The sequence below is a fragment of the Mesitornis unicolor genome, unplaced genomic scaffold, assembly GCF_000695765.1.
Source record: "Mesitornis unicolor isolate BGI_N332 unplaced genomic scaffold, ASM69576v1 scaffold34851, whole genome shotgun sequence".
Taxonomy (NCBI): Eukaryota; Metazoa; Chordata; class Aves; order Mesitornithiformes; family Mesitornithidae; genus Mesitornis; species Mesitornis unicolor.
The window spans coordinates 100,678-126,310 of NW_010163968.1; the positions used below are offsets into that span (position 1 = coordinate 100,678).

General features: G+C 37.4%; 1 protein-coding gene across 1 annotated transcript in view; it reads right to left on the reverse strand.

The window, feature by feature from the left end:
• The window catches only part of SYNJ1 (synaptojanin 1), a 63,169-nt gene extending 38,415 nt beyond the window's left edge, over positions 1 to 24,754 (reverse strand). Inside the window, exons 1-10 of the mRNA XM_010194132.1 lie at positions 24,619 to 24,754; positions 13,346 to 13,432; positions 12,680 to 12,947; positions 10,222 to 10,447; positions 8,903 to 8,986; positions 8,079 to 8,140; positions 7,407 to 7,503; positions 6,110 to 6,279; positions 3,937 to 4,018; positions 1,151 to 1,303 (exon numbers count right to left, since the gene is read on the reverse strand). Of these exons, the coding sequence (XP_010192434.1) occupies positions 1,151 to 1,303; positions 3,937 to 4,018; positions 6,110 to 6,279; positions 7,407 to 7,503; positions 8,079 to 8,140; positions 8,903 to 8,986; positions 10,222 to 10,447; positions 12,680 to 12,947; positions 13,346 to 13,432; positions 24,619 to 24,742 (1,353 nt within the window). The 5' untranslated portion in view covers positions 24,743 to 24,754. The remainder of the gene's footprint in view (positions 1 to 1,150; positions 1,304 to 3,936; positions 4,019 to 6,109; positions 6,280 to 7,406; positions 7,504 to 8,078; positions 8,141 to 8,902; positions 8,987 to 10,221; positions 10,448 to 12,679; positions 12,948 to 13,345; positions 13,433 to 24,618) is intronic.
• Between the last annotated feature and the right edge of the window lie 879 nt (positions 24,755 to 25,633).

Below are 25,633 nucleotides of genomic sequence, written 5' to 3' on the forward strand. Positions count from 1 at the left end.
GAGGTTGAATGAGAAAGTCAGGAGAAGATGAGACACCCCATAAAATACTTACTGTAGTTTTCCCTACGGTCTGGGTGACACTTTCATAAAAAAATAAAACTAAACATCTTTACCCAAATTCCACTCTATATCAAAATACAAGCAATTCCCAAATGAAAAAGTCTCATATGCACCACTTAATGGTAGAATAAGCAACAAGTCTATTTCACTTTTTTTGTCATGTAGCTCACTGAAATGCTTGTACATGTGCAGAAAAGAAACCTGATATGGTTTGAATGAACAAGTGACAGCAAAATAAAACAGCTGACTTATGAGTACATAAGATATAATATGAAATGAGAAGCAGTGCACTCTTGAATAAAGAGAACAGCATGAAAATATATTCTTGAAGGAACTAAGGGCAAAAATTGCTATGGCTCAACATTTGTTTGTCTTGACAGGTATCACATGATAAGAGAGGGAATTATGGAAATGAAAAAGCAACATTGTTAGAAGAAAAAGAAAAGACAGCATTAGAAAAATCTGAACAACTCGGGCATTAACAAAGACAAAACAAGTTGAAGAGAAACAGAGCATCACACTGTCATGCAGTAGGGAATTGTTAGAAAGCAAGGTAGAAACAGAATTTGTGGGTTATTTTCAGTAATTGCAAAACTGAAAATAAATATCTGGAGGAACATGCAAACAAAAAAACATCCAGCTGCAACCTGCTTAATTTTAACACCGTTAATAAACAATAAAAGCATGAAAAACTATGTCCAGTGAAACACATTTTGAAAGAAGATACAGTGACTGAAACTGAAACAACAGGAGGCAGAGGTACAGACAGAAAAATGAAAACGTTCAAAGAAAGTAAAGCTGATTTGAATATACATTTTTCTGAACTATGATCTAAATAAACAAGTTTTGAGCCTCATCCTTTCCTATAGAATGGTGCTACCTGGGAAGCATGGGCATGGCTGAGAAAGAATGTGCTGAAACAAGAACTGGTTATCAACATAACCAATCTTTTTTTTGATTGGTTGGGTTTTTTAGGACTACCAAAAAAGCACATTTTACAAAAGAAATTCTCATGCTTGTTGTATTAACGACATAAATTTTTAAAATCCATACTGAATACTGCTAAAGTTTTTAATATAATGTACTTTACCTTAGCTTTTCCTTCAAGGGCTCCAGTGCCAGCATAAATTTTACTGACAGAATCACCATTCACAGACCACATGGATCGGAAAACTTCCTGAAAGCGAGTAACCAGCTGAGGCTTCTCTGCTAATCCCAACACCTCCAGTTGTTTTGTTAGCATCTGCAACAGTCAAAGACAACAGTTGCAAAAGAAAAATCTTAAAATTTATTTGTTAAAAGGTGTTTCATATCTTTTCAACACATACACACACACACACAAAATCTTCAGCTTATATTTATCATTCTGGACGAAATGACACTGTGCCAGGTTTGAAAGGCTACATCATACATGTAACTTTACCACTAGCATTTCATTTTCTTTTACAGATAGGTAGTAATATAGGAAAAGAATTATGTAGTTGATTTGAAAGTATTTCATCTAAAAATTCACTAGTTACAAGGTAAGCTATTTTTGGGACTCAAGTCCTTCTACTTACATAATTTAGAATTAAAGCAATTCATGCTCTTCCCAAAAAAGTAAAATACCAAACATACCGACCTCTACGAGCAAATGCAGCAGTAACAGAGCTCTGTGATTAGTGAAACAGCAGTGGCTTCTGCCATTCACTCTGTTTTCATGCATAAGACACTGCAATCTTTACCCTTACAATCAACATACCTGAATTAATTTTCCCAATGCACAATCTACATTAAATGCATTTAAATGATATACATATAATACATATAAATGTACTATTTTACGCTTAAACACATTACTTAAATGTAGTATTATGCTTATGGATGTAAAATGGGACCTTGTTTTTTGTTTGAAATCCTGGTTTATGAAACCATGACAAATGAAAAAAGTAAAGTGAGTTTCTAGTGTTTGTGGCTAGCAACATAATACTGAAAATAAGTATATGAAGTTAAAGCTAAATTAAAAAGCTAATTTCAACAGCTTTTAAAATCTTTAAAACCTTGGGGTGTCCAATAGCAAGGAGGAGAAATCTAAAATGATGAACATAAAATGACATAAAGGCAAAATTCTGAAGGTTGGGGAAGAATTAACAAAAGTTCTGAAAGGAAACTTGCAGAAAAAATGAAGCAGAAATAAACATGAAAAGAAGCTTCAGAAATTGGGTGCTTCATCTAATTCAGGTTGCTATCCAGAGCTCAGTACTTGTTATATGAAGTATCATTTATCATGTTAAAAAAGTAAGAATTTCAATATCTCATTTAAATAGAATTTTAAAACTAAGTAAGCAGCTCATGAGGATTTACCATTTTACTTCTTAGCTCTTGAATTTTAGCTGAAATAATAATTTAGTTCTCACCAAAGAAAAATTTGGCACACCTACTACACCTACCTACACTACTGTATTATCGATACAATATAAGAGGCAATGTTTCTCATGGTTCATTTAAGATAACCGAATTGCTGCAAGCTTGCTTTTCTATCTAGAGTGAACTGTTAAACTCCAGCAAACAGTTCTAGGGCCAGGAAAGACTTTGAGGTAATTATTTGTCTCATGGCAAGGTCAATACAGGATGAACAGATATACAAACTACATAATGGAATACAATGCTATTGAGATTTTCAAAGCATTTCGTTACTCTCTTCAACAGAGTGAACTAAAGAAAAGAGTAAGAACTATTTTTCTTAGTTTTAGTACTTAAATGGTATGAGCCCCTATGATACATGCAGAGCTGAAACAATGGAGAAAAAAGGCATTAAATCTCTCAAACTGTGTTGCACCCGCTACAGTATGTATTGATGTTGAATGTTTAGAGAAAAATTTTCAGAGTATTTGCATGATGGTAAACAGTTCAGCACTCTGTCTGACTAAAACACCAATGAACTGGCATCAATGTTCACTTGGTAAACGCAGCAGCAAAGAATTACATATTCCAGAATCAGAAATGTTTGTTCTACAGCCAACGGATTTTGCAGTAGTCTCAGAAATTCCTCCTACAGATGCTAAAACAAGAGCATTTTAATTAAATAAAATTCAGAAAACAGAAGAATAATCCTTTTACTTAGTTTGATGTTACAGCACCCATAATTTTTCACTTTTAAACATGCTATGGATTTTATCTTTAGGAGTCAAACTTAGTTTATTAAGATGAGTGGACCTGTCAAAAGTTTTTCAGAGTTACTCTTTTAGCCTAATCAGTACTATTTTACTTCATCAATTCCTATCAGGTCCATGTGGTTAAACTCCACTGTATAAGCCTGGGGGCTGGAGCCTTTGTTTCAACAGCAATGCAATATGCTGAAGCACAACACTGCAGGAGGACTGGATCCCATGGTTAATTTCCAGCTACTCAACCTGAGTGTGGCCAAAGCCTCAACCATGACATTGTTCCATGCAGAATTCGCAGCACAGTGCTGTGAAAATATGAACATGCAACACTGGCAGATGCTAAAAGCAGTAATCCTATATGCCGAAGAACTTCATCTCATAGAATAACTGTGGTTTTGAGACAACAGAATAAGTGTTTTTGAGAAGGACTACATGACCACTAGCTCTTCTAGATTTGCAACCTTGAACCTTAATTGACATAAGAAACTGACACCTAAAAAAATAACGAACATTTTTCATAATGCTGCATGACTACTGTTTCATTACAACTACTGCTTCTGTAACTACCAAGATCTGGTTGCCCCAGAACAAGAAAAGTATCATGCTATAAATCAAACTGCCATCTGCAAAACATTTTAATTCATCTTTCACAGGGAAGGTAATGCTTTCACAGCCTAATTGCTGCAGAAGCCTCAGGAGCAGTTCTGTATCTGGACACTGTTTTTCCTACCTCTAAGCCAAAGAAAGCCTGTACGCTGTTTGTTCTATCCAGACAGTCCAAGCAGTTCGTTCTGACAGTACCACTTTGAGATCTGTGCCAAGGACAACGAGAGACAGAGAGAAAACAACTGAAATAACTCATTTAACACAAATATCATCAACAAAGACAGGAACATCAAGATCCAAACCAGAATAGTAATCAGGGTATTGTCAGTGTAATGTTACTATCATCGCAAGTACGTTTATAAATGCATCAGCAATAGAGGGTTAGTTCCAATAACAGCAGTGAATTTTGCAGCAGAGTTCACTACACAAAACTTATTTATTTTCTGCAAGTAACATGAGTCTTTCTTCTCCAGTTTTTCTCAATTCTCCTTGCTTGTTCAGTTAAAGTGTTATGCAGGACTAAGTTTTCTTATCAAACAATCCAACTAACACACCTCCCAAGAATCTCAGAGGGAAAAAATAACTCTCAGTTAAAACAAAAATGAAAAAAAAAATAGGACAGTTCTTTGATTTGTTTAACTAAACTAAAAGTTACCCTCACTATTTTCTCTTTCCTCCCCAAATAAAAATTAAAAGCGAGCCTCTCCCCCTTAGCTCGACAGATAATTGAAGCCTTCAGACACTCTGAACTGCTCTTCTTTCTTTGAGAGAAACCGCGAACTCATGCTAGAAGGTTCTCAGAAGGCAACATCCATGTTCTTCTTGCCTGGCTATGAGTACAAAATTCTGATGCCTCTCCCAGTGATAAACACTTATTCTTTACTTTCATCAGTCCCCCTACACACTTTGTCAGTAAAGCTTCATCACATTTACTCGGAGATCAAACCACAAACTGTAGAAAGTTTTTAAGAACTTTATCCAGTATTATCTTTTTCATTACTGTCTCTATATTTGATTTGAAATAAAGAGCAACTTGCTATCCATGTTACAAAAAAGCCTGACATTCTCCAAAAGGGATGGTCCTTGAACTTATAAAAATTGTCACTGTGTCTTTTATTAATGCAATTCTTCAAGCTATCGCAAGCCGCGGCCTATTCTTTTCCTTTCATTCTGTTGTCAGTCTTTGTGACGGGTGATAATACTACGCAAATTTCCATCACGACCACTTGGTGTTCTCCCAGAACAAAGTGTCACACGACTTCTAAAGCTTTTTGGAAACAGTCAGTGCCATTTTTAGGTGGAGATGGGTCCTAAGCACCCTCCCACTAAATCTGATCTTATTCAGGCCTACTAAAACCTGCTCCTAGGGGATTTAAGCCCACAGCCAGGTAAGAGCACAGAGTGGCACTGGAACCCTCTGCTCTCTCACTGCATCAGAAGGTGAAACCCCACTGCACGTAGCACAATCCCCTCACCCAACAGTTCTCTTTGTCATGAAGGACCTCACTCAGCATTTTGTTCTGGTATTATTTAAAAGGAGGAAGGGTGTGGAAGGAAGAAGAGCAGAAATGTTGCCCTTTTCTAGCTCTGCTGTGCTTTTCCTTCTGAGATAAGAACAGCCTTTGCTCTAGAAGAGGGGTGGAGAAATAGGGACAGAGGCACAAGGACAGCAGGACTGGGAAGTACAGAGCAGGGCAGAAAACATGCATCCCATTCACACTATTTGGAGAGCCAAATCTCTTAAATGGGGGATCCAGGTGCAAACAGATTTAGAAAAAGATTGCACTAACATCAGCATTTACAAAAACCAGGAAATGCTGTGCTCCATCACTGAGGAAAATATGAGTAACGTTATACAGGAAGATGGAAAAATATTCATTCTTTAATCCCATGTGGGCACACCCAAGAAAAAGGACAATTGCCCATTTTCACCAAAATCATGAGGTCAAAGGCCTGAAATTAAGTCATGCCCCATCAGTGTCTCAGAGATATTTTCCATTAAGATTTTTAAAGCATATTCAGAATAAGACAAAATTTCAATAGAGTAAAATAAGTGATTTGTGTTTCAGTTGTTGATCATCTCGGGTATAATAAAAACGCAATAGATTAAGTAACATTAGCAACCTGATCTGGTAACATCGTCCTCCTCACTGCAGGAGGGTTGGACCAGATGATCTTTAAAGGGCCCTTCCAACCCAATACAGTCTATGATTCTATGATCTCCTTGCTAAGGGGTCAAAAGCATCCTGGAACCACAATTTAAGATGAAGAAATATACAGAAGTTATACACACAAACCTTTTAACTTCCTTTCCATCAAAATAAAAAAATCCACACTCTAAGAATTTCTGGACTTGAGGTTTAAGCACACTGTGTAGCTTTTCTGCCTTTCCACCTTTAACCATTTGATGATAGTCGAAGTTCACCATTTTGATATCAGCTGAATGTTCAGATGCTTTCAAATGGTTCTGACATTGAAAAAAGAAAAAAAAAAGTATAAATATACAAATATCTAAACATGCAGTAGCATAAGCTAAATAAGAGGCTATAAATATTTTTATTAGCTGTTTTATTAGCTATCTTGTTTACTACACACTTTCTCTTAGGTAAAATGAAATAATTTTTATCACTTGTTCAACAAATCACTGAGAACTGATTAATATTTCATGTGTATTTTTTCTCATTGCAATCAAAGTCAGGTTTTTTCCTTACTATATCAGAGGTCACCAAAACAGTCTACAGCCTCTTAAGCAAACCTTTTCCTAATATCCTCTGCAAAAATCTCGAAGTGTTCACACAATCTCTGTTGGCAAAGCTATGGTCTGGATTGTGCATTGATCTGCATCTGGGAGCATTAATGTCTCCTACCAGGATAGCTGGATACAGAAAAGGTACAGAAAATGCCCTGAGATACTCAGCCATTATAATACAAAGGGAAAAGGAAACAACAGATGGTGATTGACATGTTCCCTGGCTTCAGACAGAGCTTCCCAAATTGTCAGTATTTATGGACTACAATGTGACAGCTATTTTTAACCTAACCAGTGGGAATTCATGAAAATGGCCACTTATAGTCAACATCTTCTGAACAAACATTTCTGTTTAATCATGAAGCAGCTTTTATGTTTAAATTGATAAATTAATTTGTGATTTTTAAAAAATATTCAAGGAATATATCTGGGAATTCCAAGGGAAAGATGCTGAAAAGAAACATCACAGTATTAAATACCACAAAGTATGATTTATTTATTCGCCAATTTTATAGTGCAAAAAAGATTTTATAAAAAAGCGACTAATAAGCATGAAATATGAAAATAACTGAAAATCTCTCAACATTGCCTAAGTTGCTGTTACAATTTTTCAGTAAATTAACCAAGCTCAACATAATCAAACACTAATTATATAGAACTTTCAAAGATTCATTTCACATTATGTATCTTAAGCAGTGCTTTTATGATGAATGCAATTTTAACCACAAGTGGTAGCTGCTTCAGAGCATAGCATAACTGTTTCATTTTTTGAAGGCTATATAAAAGCTTCATTACAAACAGACACATTCCAAACGTATGCACAGTGAGAGAATCCTCATACTCACCTGAAAAGCTTTGCTGAGCATATGCTCCCCTTCTTTTGCCCCAAGTAAATTTACAATAATTTGCTTGCCATATAAATTTTTAAGTGTTTGGAAATGCCTGTTAACAGAAGAAGAATTCCACACTCATCTTCTGGCATGCAGAAAATAAACATGAACACCTGCAACACTGACTGAGATGCTCCAGAAATGTACTGGGCACTCTAATAACTGCCACAAGCCTTCGATTATGTCATGTCCAGACAATTCAATATAACTCGATAATAGTATACAACCACTGACTGCTATTTAACTAGGATAAAAGCACCAATTTAACAACACACATTTAATTAAAACCACAAGGCTGTAAAGATGAAGCACCATGGCAGGAATAAAATTAAAATATAAATTTTACTTTTATAGAGCAGCTGACAAATACAGATTATTCAATTTTGTTTTCAATTAAACAAAGTATTTCACTATTTTAAATTTTCTTCAACCTTTTAAACAAATCACTCAAAAGCATAAGTGATCATGTAGAAGCCTGAAAAAGCTGCTCAGGCAGTTCACTGCTTTGCCAAATCCCATGTTTGTATAGCAAAAGCCTCCTGTTCGGAATAACATATCCCATCCCTTTCATGCATCACTTATCAGAGGTTTGTAGTGCATTAACAAAAATGTAAGACGCTCTTTCACCTGTCAAAAGCTGGTGCATTCGCCTCAAAACCCCTTGACATTCTGACACGATGGGATCCCACCTATGACATGAAGATTCATTATTTGTCTTTACACATTTGATCAATTGTTCTTCAAAGACCTCTTTTGATCCTAAATATGGCCTAAAAATTCATTTCACTTTCTAAATGAAACCCCCAAAATTTATTCTGCTTGCTATGGCATGCATTCTTTTTATAGGCTTTTCTTAAATTCCTCTCATTTTTTCTAAAAGAACTTTTTATTTAATATACTTAGTCATATAATCTACTTTATTCTTGTTTTCAGTAAAAAGCATGTAAATATTTCAGCAGTTCTATTGCAAAATGTTTATATGCCTAGTTTAAAGAACCTAGAGTCACTGTGAGGCATGAACTTTTTCTAATCTTTCCTGTAAAACCTGAATCACATTAGTAGTTGCTGACACAATCCCTGTCCCAAGAAAACTGGGATGAAATTATATTACAGTAACTCTTCATCCACATTGACTTCTTGAAAAGACTTATCCTCAAGAACAATTCAGAAGAAAACAGTCTGAGTGCCCTTAGATTACCTATTTTAAAATAGCAATTTAAATTAAACCAGAAAACATCTAAAAAGCAACTGACATTCATATCTTGTGCAAAACAGCATTCAGGGGCTCCAGAGTAGCAGGTCTGGTGAATTAAACAATAGCATCAACTTGCTCCCAAAGGATAATCTCATTCTGACAGGCAAGCGTGCAGAAGAGCCTAAATACTACTGTAAGATGGTTAAAAAGACAAGAATAAGAATTATCTGTATAATTAAATTGATCTCCTGCTTACCTGCAGGCCTGGCTGTTCCCAAAATAATGGAACAGATCCTCGAATCTGTATGAAAGATGACACAGAGTCATCTAAATATATCACCTGTTCAGAAAATAAAAGGCATAGTATTAACAGGTATTACAGAGCATAAGGTTTTAGGTTTCTTAGCCTTAGCTAAACATACAGTAAATAAAATATATTTACATATTCCACACTACAAGCCAAAATATTTATTGTGTTCCCTAGACTTTTTTATTCTAGCCCCTCTGAACAGTGAATAAAAAACATCCTGGCACTCTCATGCTTCCTCCTAGAATCCTGATTCACATCATCTAAGCAAATACAGCAAGCTATTATTATTTGGGCCTGAATAACTTCTGTGCTAAGAGTAACTTGTTTTAAAAAACATGGTAAGACAGTTTAAATGTACACCAATGCACAGAAAATAACAATGCATCCCACTCAGAACACCTGCACAGATTTTGTGCATCAGAATCCGAAATATGAAGGTCTGTTAAGTATAAAGGAAATGAAACTTTAGGTGGAATGATACACCACAGTCATCAAGTGACATTAGGCTGACAGGAAACTTGGACAGAGAAACTGTAGCAACAGTGTTCTGACTAAACTCCTGAAATCGGATGTGTACAAGCAGAGCCCTTCCTGAATAAAATCCTACTGAGGTCACCTAGGCTTTGCAAAGTGTCAGTGAGTCAACCAAAGATACCCACTCACATGAATATAGTTGCAGGAACAACAACGTGGTAGCTAGCTTACCATAAGAAGTAAGCAAAGAAAGGCCAGATTGATTTAATAGTTTTTTGCATTTCTGTATAAAAAGGGCAAAGATAAGCAATAAAATGCAGTGGAATTACAGTGGATTTAAAACCTACCTTTCAGAGGAGCTACGTTAAGTAACCACAGGAATGGTTTTATCTTACATGTTACTTTGTGGTTCAGGGATTTTTGCCAAAAACATATTTTTCTTGTTTCTAAGGTCTGCTTTCTAAAGTCTTCTACTTACAGGCTCAGGCCAAAAGAAATACACACTCACCTACAGCTCAGGAGGCTAAAGGGAAGTGCAGCCACCTGATGGATAACAGCTTCTTAAGCTACTGAAACTCAGCTCCATGCATGTCCTTACCCTAAGCTACACTAAAAACCAAGCTCATCAAATTATGTAACCTACTTAGATTCCTTATTTAGCAGCAAAGGAACTATTGCGATATCTGTTGGTTATAGATTTGACTTGTGATCTGTTGAATGAGTGCAAAAAACTATTCACACACTTATCTTGAGTTCATCAGATGAGCAGTGTGCACTCTGGTGTAACATACCTGCTCCGTTTCAACAAAATTAGCAACATGACCATCATCGTTTGTTCCCCGGACATTAAATCTGGTGCCAGCCCGTTCACAGCTTAGCCGTGAAATGAGACAAGCCTTTGCCTGCTTGTGAGCTGCATAAATTGTCCTTATCTCCACTCCTCCGCACATGAGACGTAACAACCAGTCATCACAGTTCACACCATAGTGCTTCAGATGTAAGTGTAGTGACTGGTTCCTATCAGGGGAAAAAAAAAGTAAAATAATTGGAAGGAAATAAAATACAGCTCAAATTGTTAAGGCAGCTACAAATTTCTTATCTTTTATGCCCACTACTAGAAATAAGAAAAGATAAATATGCATGCTATAGTTTTATGATATAACTCTTATTTAAACATACCTGAAATAGCAAAGTTTACAAGAGAACAGCTTAAATATTTGCACAATAAGAATATGGGGTGAAGCCATGAATTTTAATGACCTTAAAAAAGTAACTCTTATAGTTGCTCTTCACTCAGCAAAAAACAACACTCCAAGCTTGTTTATATTTCTCCACTCAGCCTTGCTTTGAGAAGCCAAAGATTTGAGACTCTGGGAAAAGCAAGACTGAATTCCAATTACAGAGTTACTTTTTGTGATGGGTAACGCACCATCCAATTTCACACCACCACAAAATAAAGCTGGAAAAAATTCTTGTCAACATACACTGATTATTTCTATTATACATCACCATAACACATCGTTTGCCCAGACAATCCTCCCAGAATATAGTAACAGCCAACTAATTTTCAAAGTTCTGTAAATAGCAATTTCAGGGTTAAGTGTTGGTACATTATACACTGTATATACTGTTCCCTAATATCAATTACCACTCAAATGAAAGAAAGATCCACAGTTTGGATATACCTGTGCATTAAGTAGTATCAATGAACACTGTAGTAGGTAAGTAAGACTAAAGTTTTGGTTTTGTGAGGTTTTTTTTTTACTTCACTCTAATGAGGCTTGGCTTTTGTTTTTCCTTGGAAATACTCATTTGTATAAAAAGGAAGTAAAGTTTTCTGCATAGCAAAGAGAAGTAAACTTTAATAAGATGACTGGTTTTGTCACTGCTCAGAAAATTCTACCATAACTGCAAATAACATATTTGGTATAAAGGTTGGAGCTATTCACTTTAATTTTAGCCTTTTCCTTCTAAATTTCCAATTTAAAAAACAATACAAAACAAAACAAAACCCCAAACCAAAACTGCAATTCATCAAACACCTCAGTTCAGTCATGAAGATTCACATTCCATGAATCAAGTATGCATTCACTTTATAAAAAGGTATACAGCTGCAAAACGACAGGAGACTGAGAAAGCCAACAATATTCTTTCCTTGGGCTATTTGAGACTGGAACTTCTGACTAGAAAAAGCTGAAGGAAGCTTACTGAAGTGCATAAGCAGAATACTTTCTGTTATTGACTTTTAGTGTTTACGTTTCTAGATCTTGGAATTTGGGACATTCCATCTACCTCCTTCAAGGACTGATTCTAACGGAGGGGAAAAAAAAAAGCCAGATAAATTTTACAACAGGGGTCAAAATCAGCCAAGCTGATTTGGACAGGGTCAACAGGTATCATAATTTCTCAAGCCTTGAAATGCTGACTTACCAAGAGAGAGAGATCAGTCTTTTTCCAGATGCAGAGAGAGACAAGCAGCTAGGTTCCTGTAAACCTACACTGAGGTAGATGTGTTTCTGAAGACTAGAGCTTATTCTCTGCCTTAATACACATATTTTGCCTTATATAGAAATCTGATCATATTCCTCTACCTGACCAAAGTAGTGGCAAAGAGTAGAGTAGCACTGGCACATATGCCAGAGCTGGGTTGTATATTGGACAGGAGAGGGTGGGAAGAGGTACCTTTTTGCCTGTTCTAACAGCATACTGTCAAGTCTTCAGGACTGTAGCATAACCTACCTGCTCTGTTTCAACAATATCAGCAACGTGACAATTGTCTGTGTAATAAAACTTTTAAAGCCCTTTCATGTGTTGGAGACCACTTGGAAACTCTATATAAGCACTACACCATTTTAGAATCCAGAATCTTCAAAAGATTAAAATTTTCTTTAAAGTTCCATTATCACACCCATTTAAAAAAAATTACACACTTGATGAAGAATTAAGAGACACCAAAGCTGAAACACAATGTCACGACAATTGTTCAGAACAAAGTATAATATCACAAGCAGTGAAAATATCTCTGTCTTCCAATTAAGGAACTCCAAGTGGCCATGGAAACGTTGTATCATCAATAACATACTTACGTCCTTAGAGTTAAAATAATGCTATTCTCTCTCATCAGCATTTGTGGGACAAAGGTGTACATTTAAGAGCTGATAAAGACAAGAATAAAAGCTTTATACAGTTTAGTTTGCACAGGCATGCATTATTCTATATAACGTCTAGAAAAATGCATTATGAACTCACCAGAAAAACCTATTGTCAGTGGTGTGCTCCTGCATGCTGCGGTGAGCATTGAGGCTAAGATCTAAACTGACACCAGTTGCAGACCATGCAAAATAAAAGTTTCCTGAGTTCAAAACTTTGCGCACTTCTGAAATACGATCCTCATCTGTTGAATCAATGCGTAACGACACAAATTCAGTGGAGGTCACTCGAAAAACTTCAGAGTCTTGAATCTTTCCCACAGACATGCATCCTGTTACTAGAACCAGAAAATGTAACAACGTGTCTCCTGTAAAACAAGAAAAGGCATAGGTAACAATCTTGGTGGAGTGTGATGTTGATGTGTTTACATGCTTATGTGCACACAATCTGACCCCAGTTTGCCTGAAAAAAGTACAAAAAGAACCAACATCAAGAACTCATTCTCAAGTTCTACAGAAGAAAAGGAAACACAAACATGAGAAACTACGTTGCAAATAACAGGGATTGTGAAAACGGAAGTTATTTTTGTCCACTCCCTCATTTCTGGGAGTGCTCCAAACTTGCAAGAAACTCTACAAAGCCAAAAAATAAAAAGAAAGAAAGAGCTCAGTTCCTGTTGCAAAGATCCTGTGCTGTGCAGTTTTACAGGAGCAGGACAATTTTCCTTCCCAAATGAAAAATTAACATTTTGCATATTTTACTCACCAAGGTTTAACCTTAATACACCCAAGAGCCCATATGCATCCATTACTTTGGAGTAACTATTCTTGATTGTGTCTTTTTCTGCAGAAGCTATGGAGAGAAAACATAAGATTTTACGATGTAAAAGATCACACACTATAGCAGGGAGAATGAGTCCACTCTAAACTGAAAATCAAAGAGATTACAAAAGTAGCACTTACATGAAATTTATGGGGAAAAAATCAAAATGTATGAGCATATGGCATTTTATAATGGAAAACAAGTATTTAATTTTTTGACAAAGCATCATCATGCTATGTTTTTAGGCAACAAGAAAAGGACTTGCAAAAACTCCAAGTGATATTAAAGGAGAACACTGGCATTTTTAACATCATCATCTCCTAATATAAAAAAACCATCTAAACCACAGGCAAACAAGTGCCATGAGAATGCTCTCCTGTAATTGGTTAAAATTAAGAGCAGTGCTAAATGCTGTTTGTTTGGGGCTTTTTTTAAGTGAAGAGAATTATCATTTTTCTCTAAGAATAAAACTGTGATGTGGCAGTATTATTTCCAGACAAGCAAACAAGATTACCACAAGTGCATTTTAATGAGCTTTAGCTATATTCTAAACAAATCCAAACTCTTGTGAGTTCACAAAATAATGCCATTTAAAAGCCATGTCTGTGATTAGGAAAACACAATTTTCACAGACATTTTTTTTTTTTAAAATTGTAGCAATTTAGAAGAAATTCTAAAATGCCATTATTCATCTGTGAGTAAACGTTAGTGTACAATTTAGAACTTCTATCAGCACTTGAAAAACCAGGCCTGCAAGCTTGACTGCAAAGCCAGGTTACAGAGATGCTGCAGAGCAGAAACCAGATCCCCCCTGTCCTGAGCTATTGCTCATAACTGAGACTGCACCTGGAGCACAAAGACCAACAATTCCACCCGTGCCACCGGATCCACAGGGATCAAGATTTCTGGGTCACCAAGCATCAGCACCTTCTCACTCCTCAGAAATGGTCTGCTAATTAATTTTCACTTTGATACTAAAAACAAAATAAAAATCAGAATTTGACATAAAGAAAAGCGTACTGCCCTGGCCTTCTGCTGGGCTCTCTCACATTAGCTATATTTTCCTTAGAACTGCTGTTGCGAATCTTTCTAATGAGCACTCCCTAAGCTTAGCATAGCCCTGCCTGTGCACAAGCCTATCCCTTCTGTCCAAATGTCTGCCAGCTCTATTATTCAAGTGGATCAGAAACTCCAATTCAGATGAAACAATTATTTAACTTCAGCCTGAAATCTAAGCTAATTCAATGTTTTACTAAGTGCATTTTATAAAAGCTTAGCTATTTGCACTGATGTGCGATGCTCCTGTAATCCAGGTGCTAACGATAAGAGTGTGACAGCAGCAGGATTATTTCCAAAGTCCTCACCCACAGTAACTGTTAAGACTTACAGCCAATCTAAACACATTGTTTACAGACAGTGATTTTGTCAGCATGGCCAAACCATGCTTTTCTTAACCAGATTACCATCAGGCTGGAAAGAACAACTTCTGAACTTCAAAACCTGGTTCTTTCAATCCATTTTTCCAGCAAGCATTTAGTGATGTCAATGTACTCTTCCAAACCCAACTTTCAGTAACCAAAGAGCTGCCAAGTTCTTCTTTCGTTTCAAATTGTTAATGAAAGATGAGATTTAGTTTCAAACTTTCTGCAGGATTTTTCTCAAAGGTGCCTGGCAGCATTTAATGACATTTCAGAACAATGGCTTTTCTGTCTTCTATGGATTTATTCTCTTTTTCCATTGCACAGAACAGGAGTTATCCTTGCTAAGCCTTTATACGTAAATGCCCAAAGTAAATTAAGTAACACAGGCTTTGCAAATTCAGATCAACAAAAAAGGCCAACACTAATAAAGCAGCAAAGGGTTGCAAAAACAAACAACAAAAAATGGAAATAGAAAAACTTACTGTGGGTAGTCAATTATTGTTTTCTTAACAAAGCACCCAAGCACCAACGAAAAGCATCTCATGCTATGTTTTTCAGTTACATTAGATCCAATACAGCGTGAACTCTGAGCAAAGCTTTTCCACAGTAAGCATGTAAGTATTTCTATCTTGCATCACCTGCCATCTTCCAATTTTTTTATTTTTTGTAAGGCCAAAATAAACAAATGGGAAAACAGCAAACAGTGCACACCTCAGAAGGCTCACTTCATCCATCTGGCCCTGACCTATCCTCACCTACCCTCAGGTTTCAGCCACCACCTCTGCAGAACCCGAGTCTAAGCGCAAAGTACATTTAACAGGCCCTGCAGCAGGCAGCCAGGACGCAGAAGAGCTTACCTGCAACACGCTCCTACCACCTTCACATAAGGCACATCATGTCTACTACGAGTCACAACTTTGTAACATAAATCTGTAAGGCTGATTCCCCTTCATTGAGGGCCCCCATTTGAACCTCTAGCCATCAGTGTTCACAAAACCTGAAAAAACTATGAGATCTGGTGATGACTGATATTAGCCAATACAGAGGGAGAAAAAAAAAAATAGTTATCACATAAACCTTTTTCTTAAGAAACTGAGCTAAAAAGAAAACAGTCACAAAAGTAACACCGAGAGCAGAAAAGGGAGCAACTCCACACCACTTCACTGCTGTCTCTTCCCTACCGCATCAGCGCCAAACCATGTTATGAGGGGACATTTTGAATGGTTGACTGCAGCAGCGCTCAGGCTACTTTCAGGGTAATGCACAATAAAGGACTTCCCACAATCAGGAAAGGTACAATATTAAGGAAAGGGACTTGAGTTTTCTCAAAACCAAGAAGAAATCAGGAACATAACACAGCTACACCACATTCTTTTCCATTTTCTTCCATTTGAACTGTTGGGACATTGTGGGGACCAGCAGCTCCCTGGGGGCCAGGGAACTGGTAGCCATGGGGGCTCCCTGAAGGAGGCAGGGCAGGCTGTGGGCAGCCCCAACCCAGGACATCAGGCACCTCCATGGGGATGGGTTGAGGCCAGGCCAGGATGTCAGTCTGTGGGCGAGGGTCAGGCTTGATGAGGGTAACCAGGGCCAGATACAGTCCCAGGGTAGCCTGGCAGGCCATGGGGACAGGGACAGGCCAAGGATGGGCTGGGATATCAACTGGCTGGGTAGGGCTGTGGAGAGCTGAAGACCAGCACTTTGCTGCAACATTCCTGGGGCAGGGACTGACAGCCCTGAAGGGACCGAAATGGGGTCCTGGGCTGTGGGCAGGATGAGGAAATCCCCAGGGGTCTGGGCAGGGACAGTTAGGGCTGGTGGTGTCCTCAGGGCCTGGACATGGACAAGCAGTAAAGCTATGAAAACACACAAATAGTTTTGTTGTAATGCAAATGTTTAAAGAGCTTGGTTAAACCAAAAGTTCACTTAGCTTCCAAACATTAACAAGAATTTCCTCAACCAGCACCTCCACCAGTGCTAGCCACAAGGTTGCCTTTCATTTATGGCTGCTAGAAGAAGAAAATCCACTCAGGCCAGAGTGTAATCTGTTACTGACTGCCCCCGCATATGGCATTTCCCATTTCTGAACATACCAAAATTAAATTTTCAAGTTTTCATATCACCCCATACCAGTGTGAATAACTAGGTAAGTGCTCTGAAACCATTCACTTTCTCCCCATTGATATCACATTTAACTCTTCCTTCTTCCCCAAAGGAGTAAGCTTCATGAAGATCTGTGCTCTCTCACTTCATTCAGCACTCAAAGTCATCGGATACAGCTGGATACACAAGAGCCACTGAAGCTACAAAAACACGTGGCTAAGACCCCATGGCTGTAATATCCTCGATCAGGTGTATGCAAAGCCAACTTTCCGTTTCCTCTGTGAACAGCTGAAATTACCAACAGGTTGAACTGCAGCTTAGAAGTTAAACCGCAGGAAGGCCAAGGTAATCCTGAGAGGAGGAGAGAGCATTTCCAAGAGCATTTCCTCATTTCCTCAGTTGCATTCTTAATGAATGAGAACATCTCTTCTCAAAATGGTAGGTTGGCCTGCAGCCATGAGAATCCTTTTGACTTTGATTTATGAGTTCTACATTTTGAAAAAGGTTGCAGCTAATATAAATATGTACTCAGAAAAACATAAAGCCCTACAAATTAATGAACCTTCTCCTTGAGAAATTGACTTTTCTATTTATTCATTTTTAAATAGCTGAAAGTAAGCAAACGCAATTAAGGCTGTCTGAAAAAAAAACAAAACAAAAAAACCAAAAACAAAACTAAAATGCTGTCACTCGCCAAGAATGAATTAAAACATGCAACTTCTAAAGAGAGAAATTACCAGCTCAAATGACAACTTTAATCCATAACACTGGACTTAACAGATTTTAAATTACACTGCTGAGAGGCACTAAACAGTAGACATAATGCAAGCATACATAAGTCTGTGTATAAAGATGGACATAAAACATTACAAAGCATTATTTCTTCTATTACTTTGTGCCAGTTGAGACATTAAGCAGAAAGGCAATCAAAAGCAGCTTCTGCATTAATTAGACCCAAGTTGATTAATTTCTAAAACAGAAATAGTGATGTGCTATTTAGCAGCACACAAAAACCAAACAAAAAAAACAAACAAAAAATACAAACCAAGAAACCCCACAACACTTTTAATGCTGTTTTCAGGCCAAGTTGTAATGCATTCTTGCAGAAAGCCAGGAAGACTCATTTGCGGTATCAAGAGAAAAAGAATAAAATTATTTGAAGTCAATCTTTATTAAATATTAACTGGTCACAGTATTTTTAAAAGTTAACATCTCATTTGTTCCAAGCTAAATCACAAGTGTGTAGTTGTGATAATCACACCTTATAAATCACTGACTCATTTAAGAAAGGTGACATTAAATTATTTTAGGGCTGACACAATCCCTTTCTTACTGTCATGCAAATGGAACCCCATTAAAAATCCTATCTTCAGGACAGCTTGGTTCAACAAGTATTCTGATCAATTCCAGATTAGAAATCAGTTTTGCAATTTTAACAATTATAAAGCTAAGATCACATTAGAAATTATCACTTGGGCTTTTTACAGTGACATTCTCGGTGGGTTCACAAATGCGTGCCAACACATTATAAGTTAGTGGTTGCGATTCCCAGCAAGAACACGGGACACTGAGCTGGGAACAAAGACACGCTCCTGAAATTATGTGCAGTTCCTTCAGAAACAAGACTTTTCATTTAAGTTTTGATACTTTGCTGACAAGAATAGATGCACAAAAAAACTGGATGACAGCTGGCATTTAAATCTGTCATAATTCATATGCTATTTACTCTGAATTAATAGGACAATTTTTTTTGCACTCTATTTGCTAGTTCATGTTACAAGGTACCATCATTCACTTCACAGAGGCATATATATGCTACCATAATCGACATCTATCTTAAGACTACGGAGAGGAACTCTCAAATAACAAATCACCTGCACCCAGCAATGAAGAAAACCCAGACACCTCTGAATGTTACCAATCACATTTAAACACTACACTCCAGGAAAAAACCCACTGCTTGGAACAACAAAATAACAGAGAAGCAAATAAAAGGCATGGTTGCTTAGACACTATTTTTCAATACTATGCAAATATACTTCACAAAAATGTATCTTTTCAACTAACACCACTGAAGTGGGGGGAGGGAATCAGAAATAAAATGAGAAATATGTGTGAAAACAAAGTTGACCCATGTAACAGCCTACAAGCACCTCCTTTCCATCAGGCTTGGGTTTTCTGACCCAGTTAAGTGTTTTCCATTGAATACAAAAATTTATAGCACCAATAATCTACAAAGATTTTCTTCTACTACTGAATGCTTTGAGTAAAATAGTTATTTTACATGAAAGCCAACTGTTGCAATTTTTGCCTGTACAAGTCAATTCACAAAATTACAAAATTACCAATTTAAATACATGCTAGCATGCAAAAAATCTACTGAATTATCTGAAATGTAGAAATGTTAATCAGTTTTTATAAATTATGTCTAAGTAACTCCAGAAGTATGCAATCTAGGCTTCTTACCAGACATTTAATTAGCAAGAGCTATCATTCACTGCATGTCCAGTATGGCAAAACCAAGACTTTTACTATCACGGGTGCTACCAGAGAAACAGAAATTTACTGAACTGAAAAGGGAACGTTCACAAAGAGAATGCCAGTGAAATCTCGTTAAAATCATGCAAAGGACTGTGGTACACATACAGAAGAGTCTGTACTATTGTTGTAAAGCTAGTGTATCTTAAGAAGCAAAATGCCTTCAGGCTCTGTTGTAAGTAACTTCTTTTCAGTTTTTCCCGAACTGCAAACCAAATTCTTGCAGATCCATTCTGCCACTCAAAGAGATCACAGTCCTCCCAGGCAAGAGTTACTGCCTCCACCGACCTTCTGGGAAGACCCTTACTGTACTTATTGTACTTTTCTAAGCGCGCCAGGCTTACATACATGGTCTTTGTTAAACCATGTAATTTTGTTGGAAATGCCTGGAAAGCAATGAGCAGAATGAGATCTTCCCATATTTGCAAGGACAGTGAATTCTGGCAGAAACCTAGGAAAGGCAACCCGATGGCAAGAGGACAGGTTACAGCCTCCACCAGCACGGCTGCCCTTGGCATCCAAGGTAGCTGTTGCTACCTGCAGCTTCGTAAGTGTTTTAAGATACTGTGTAATGGGAAGGCGTAGTCTGGAAGATGACACTTAGTCAAAACAGTAATAAAGACAGGAAGGTGAAACTGCTGTTTCCCTTTGCATCACAGTCCCTTAAAATTGGCTTCAGATTAATACATTACATCAAAATACATTCACAAATTGTTTCTAGCATAGCCTGTATTTCACCTTTCCTAACATAGAGACACTCTTGGCAGAGGCTAAAATACTGCTTGAAGACTTTTAATTCTTCTTATTATTGTACCCTTATATATGTATATAAAACTAGACAGCACTTACGTTAAGCTTATTTTATAGAATCTCATAATAAAAAACAGAATGTAGTAATTTATTTTGAAATATTCTCCTCCCCCAGGTTTGAGTGAAACTCTGTATAAACTTTAACAGGGGGTGAAGGGGGAAAACCACACAGAAGCAGTATGTTACTGGTGGCAGCAAATATTGAAGAAACAAAAATTCTGGTTGTGAGCATACAGAATGTTACCCTCCTTAATAATCATGTACCTATAGTAGGTGTATACTGTCAACTGTATCCATCAGGATGTTTCCTTCCTGGGCATCTAAGTTTCCTCAAACACCATATCAACTTAAAAATCTCTTGCAAAACAATTGCATCACATCTGCTACTGTGGATAGATAATAGCACATCTGCTTCCAGCTTCTCCCCTGCTCCTCTCCTTTCTCCTCCTCATCCCCTCCCCAAGACTGCAGTGTAGAAGAATTTTCTTTTTTAGAAAGAAGTAGAATGTGAGTGATAGAGCAGCATTGCTAAACATGACTGTGAACACTAGGATGCTTGCTTGCACGCAGGATGTTACAGCCCTTGTTCTAGCTCTACAGAAAGCTCGGGGTGGGCACAGTGCCTCTTTCTGTTCACACCTGCTCTCTTCTCAGCTTTGCCATACAACTGAAGTCAAAGGATGTGCACGAAGCTCCAGCTCTCCTCACTCGGGGCTCGGTATTTTCCCAGACGACAGAACATTCTCCTTTACTCATCGCAGGCGACAGGAGTAAAGACAGCTTCCCACTCATTTCGTTGTGACTCACCGGAGAGGAACAGGGAGAGAGAACAGCCTTCTGCTCAGTCAATGAAATCTTTGCAGGTAAGGTATCTCATTAGAGAGACCTATTTCAAAGAATAAATATACTGCCTATTTTATATGTCAAATAAGAAAAAACAGATCTATGACATCCTCCCACTAAATTCTAAACAAACCAGCAGTGAAGCTGCTGACATTTAAAACTAAGGGCTCTTACAAGACCCTGAGAAGCAAGCTGGCAGGATCCTCTCAGACTTCAGTATCTTGGGCTAACCTAGTACTAGGAATGAGTCAATAAAAGAGGTATTAAGTATATAAAGGCAAGCTATTTCTCCAATGTTTTGGCCACAGCAACATCAGCTGATCCACATTACAAGGGGCACACAGAACACTTCCAGCACAAGCGTGGCTCAGGCTCCTTCCACGTTAAGGCTGATTATGCAACATCCACTGCTGTGAACCACTCCTTTGACCCTCTGCCTTTCTTCCATCTCCTTGTGTTGATTTCAGTAGCAGATTCAGCACACATACAACACACTGAAAATCTCACAACATATGAGTTGTGTAGCATTTCATACACAGGCCTAACTAAAGCCTCTGAATCATCCTGCAGTGCTTCATTGAATGTAAAGGGGATGAAGGTTAATACTGTTATCCTTCCCTCAGCAAAATGACAGATGTACTTCCTTTAAGATGACATTTAAAGGATCAGTAAGCTTTCATGCCTTTCAAAGGATCAGTAAGCTTTCATTCCTTTCTCTCAGCTCATTTCAAATCCAAATTTCTATACATGGATGCCCCAGATGATGCAGCTTGCCCTCAGAACCAAACCACATGAATCGCTTTTAATGGTAAAGCGTATTTCACTAGGTTGTGCCTGTATTATACATTCTATGTACAGGTAAGGGCTATGATTGGGTATAAGGCTGAACCTTATTTTATCTTCACTATTTATTAAAATCTTCTGAAAAATGTCTAACAGTTTGAGATCAGTATTGCTGTAGAGTCCAAAAAGTGTTAGCACCATCAGAAAAAAAGAGTTTTTAACAGTTTAAAGTGAAGCTGTTATGGATGTAAATTGATATGTACTTGAGCTGACTGGTTTTTTTGTCTGTTCACACAGATTTTACAAACATCTGGGGAATCTTCCCCGAGGCCCAGTCTTTCATTAACTTTGCTTTAAAATTTGTAACAATATCCAGAAATTTGTAAGGCTACAGACTAGAATCTTCTGACTGGGTCCTGTGACATGACTAAAGAGATGGAAATGTAGTACTTTACAAATCTTCCCCAAGCACTAGTAATTATTCTCCTTTAAATATGTATTAAAAAGAACAGATACCAGAAGTGAACAGGAAGCAGAAAAAGAGAGAAAAAGAATCCTGAGCTAGGGAACTCCAGCGCTTTTTCTGCTGTCAGTTCAGGGGTATGATTGTGACCTTTCTACCATTAACAAAGAATCATGTTTCAGCACCTAAAGAGTTCAGGTGCAAAAAAGGAATTAAAGCAAAATGTCACATCTAAGCATGTATCACGAAAATATGCCTATTTACCAGAATGAAAAAGAATAAGCAGTTTACTGGTTAAGGTTACTAAAACAATATTCAGAGTAACTACTTCTACCTAAGTATGAATGTTTACTATGTTGTAACCTACCATTTAGAATACCTAGGACCAACCCTTATAGATTAATAGCATACAGAACCAAAGAGGAAAGAGGCTTTCAAACTCCCTTCGGGTTCCCCTTCCCCTGCTTGGTAACAATTTGAGGCATAGAAGAGGGCTGGAACTTCAGTAGAGTTACAGGTTTTTAATTTTTAGAGAATAAATTTTATTCAGCTGTCTGTAGTGTCTCACAGCACCAAAAGCTACTAACTGTCCTTTTTTGAGTACAACTTTCAAGAAGAGCAATTATTAAAAATAATTTATAAGTAGCTTAAGCATGTTTAGTAATTACTAAATACATGCTAAAATAAAGTTTTCCACAAACCTTCAAAGTGTTTTCCCCCCTGTTTTACAGATTTCACTAAACCTGTTCACTAGCTTTATGACTGGACACTTATTCCCAACCCAATCCACACTACACAATGCCTTTCAAATACTGCTGGCAATGTCAATGAAATTACTTAAACGCATAGTAAGAAGAAACTGAAAAACCATCAAAAATAGGAGAAAAGCACTCCTTGTTTTTTACGTGGATCCTCATACAATCACAGCCATAACATCAATCATGCTGGCATGTCCCACTGCTAGGCTTCTAACAGCTAATGGTAGTTTGTTCTAATTGTATGCTAAAGATGCAGATGAAGCCACACGCTGGAGAACACTTGTTCACACAGCCTGTCCAGTGCAGATGACTCTATAGCCCAGCTTCTAAGTACCTTACACAGGACACAGGGATAGTCAGGTGCCTCAGAAAGAGACCATGCCACCGCCAAGGAGCACAACCACGTACAGCAGAGCCAACTGCAGATAGCAAAGAAAGGAAACATATCTCAAGTCCCACACACCTCTGGAAATCCCATTTCTAACTCTGCATCTTCTTAGTGAATGCACTCCCCATTCAGCCTGCTCCACAGTCTGAAAGACAGAGCCCCCTCCTGAGAGGGCGGTCCTTGAGTCCTCTCAGACTTCAGGCATGAATCAAATCTCCCATTTTCTGAACGGGTGCTCAGAATAGCTAGGCTACAAAACCACAAACAGGCATCAGAATGAATCAACGAAAAAGTTATTGATTAAAAAAAATACTTCCACAGTACGAAAGCTTTCTGTACAAAAAGTCAAAAATACACTTAGAAAACTATACAACCAGGTACGCAGACTTTCTGAAGAATACAAACCAAACTACATTTTAAAACCCTATCTATAGCCTTCTGGGATCGCTTCTGCACTTTTCATTTTAGTGCACTCCTTCAAGTATGACATTAAAAAAAAAGGGGGAGAGGGGCAAAGTGAATTTAAGGGAAACAATACATATATCACCCAGAACATGTAAAAAAACTTTGCAATGCAAGACACCTTGCTCCAAATATTTACTGATTTTATTACAAGATGAACCAATACAGAGTTCTCAAGATAGGTTAAAAACACAGGAACAAAATAAAGCTAAAGATCAAAAAGTCATGAAAAAATCATGATACAAAATGAGATAAAAAACAAATTCAAGATGATAAATCATTTAAGAATATAGAAATTTTTATTTCAAAATACAACATAGAAAATTAGCTTTTCAATGAATTATCATGTATTCAAAAGGAGAAGGTTGTTCAGAACCAAAGAAATAAGCATATGCTGTAGGAAGCTATTATAAGAAAATTTAGTATGTGAAAATATACATGCATGATGAAATTAACCAAATGTCTAAAATTCTCTCAACAGATGATGAAAATGTTTTGGTTTTTTTTTTAAATTTAAATCAGAAGTCTTTCCATTAGTAAATAAGAAAACAGAACAGTTGCTTCTTTATATTCCATAAATAAACCGCTTACACAATGTCAAGTCTGCCAACTTTCTACATTGTATTTATCAAAGCATATCGACTTACAGAGGACAGCCACAGCTCCAGATTCAAACATGAGACATTCTTCTCTGTTCCTGGTTTCCACTATCACACTGAATGGAAGTGGATCCAGCTTGTGATAGACACGGTATCCTTTACTGAAAGCCATTTTGCCTTTATCAGAGGCAGTCCTGTCCAACACAAGATGATGTTAGTGAAACCTTCTGGTGCTTCCAGATACCTTCTGCAAGGCAAGTCTGACTTCCATCCTTTCCTAAGGATTTTACACATTTAACAAAAAACAAAAGAAGACCTGATTGCTCTCTTTCTACCTCATGAGACTTATTTTATCTCAGGTACCAAAACAAAAATAGAGACTATGTAAAGACAACGTAACAATGTTTCAAAAACACAGTTACCCAGAGAAACATCTGTCAAAATAAAGGATTTAAAAGCTTCTCAGACACAGTGAGAATTTCTTCTGTAATTCTTAGTAAATAGGATTTCTACATAGGGAAAAAAAAAAAGGTTCTCTAGTCACCACAAATACATTAAGAGTGGCAACTATCCTAAACATAAACTAGTGCCAAATGCAGAGGACCAGAAGCCTGGGCAGGCTTTAATTTTTAGATCTGTCTTACTGATTCTGACCTTGTACAAAAGGACAGTATATTTTAAACACTGAAGCTGTTATGACATTTTAAAAGATCATACGAAAACGTTAACCTATTTTGTTTTTTTTTAAATGGAAGCAGGATTTTGTTTGGATTTAAACCCTCCCCTGCAGTAGCTGACGACTGAAACATCGCAGTATTGTACTAGTGAAGCCGCCTGTAAGCCACAGAGGTAAAATCTTTCTCTTGGTTTAACAATAAAAATCCCAAATAATAAGAAACTCTAAACAAACGAAAGTAGTCATATTTTAAGGGCTTAGGCTCAGCAAACATACAGCGAGGGAACGTTCCTCTTGAAAATCCGGGAGCAGGGTTTTATTGCCCTCTCCCTTCCCTTCAGCTCTGTGGCCGTAACCTCTAGGGCGGACACGGACCTTATGCCGCCG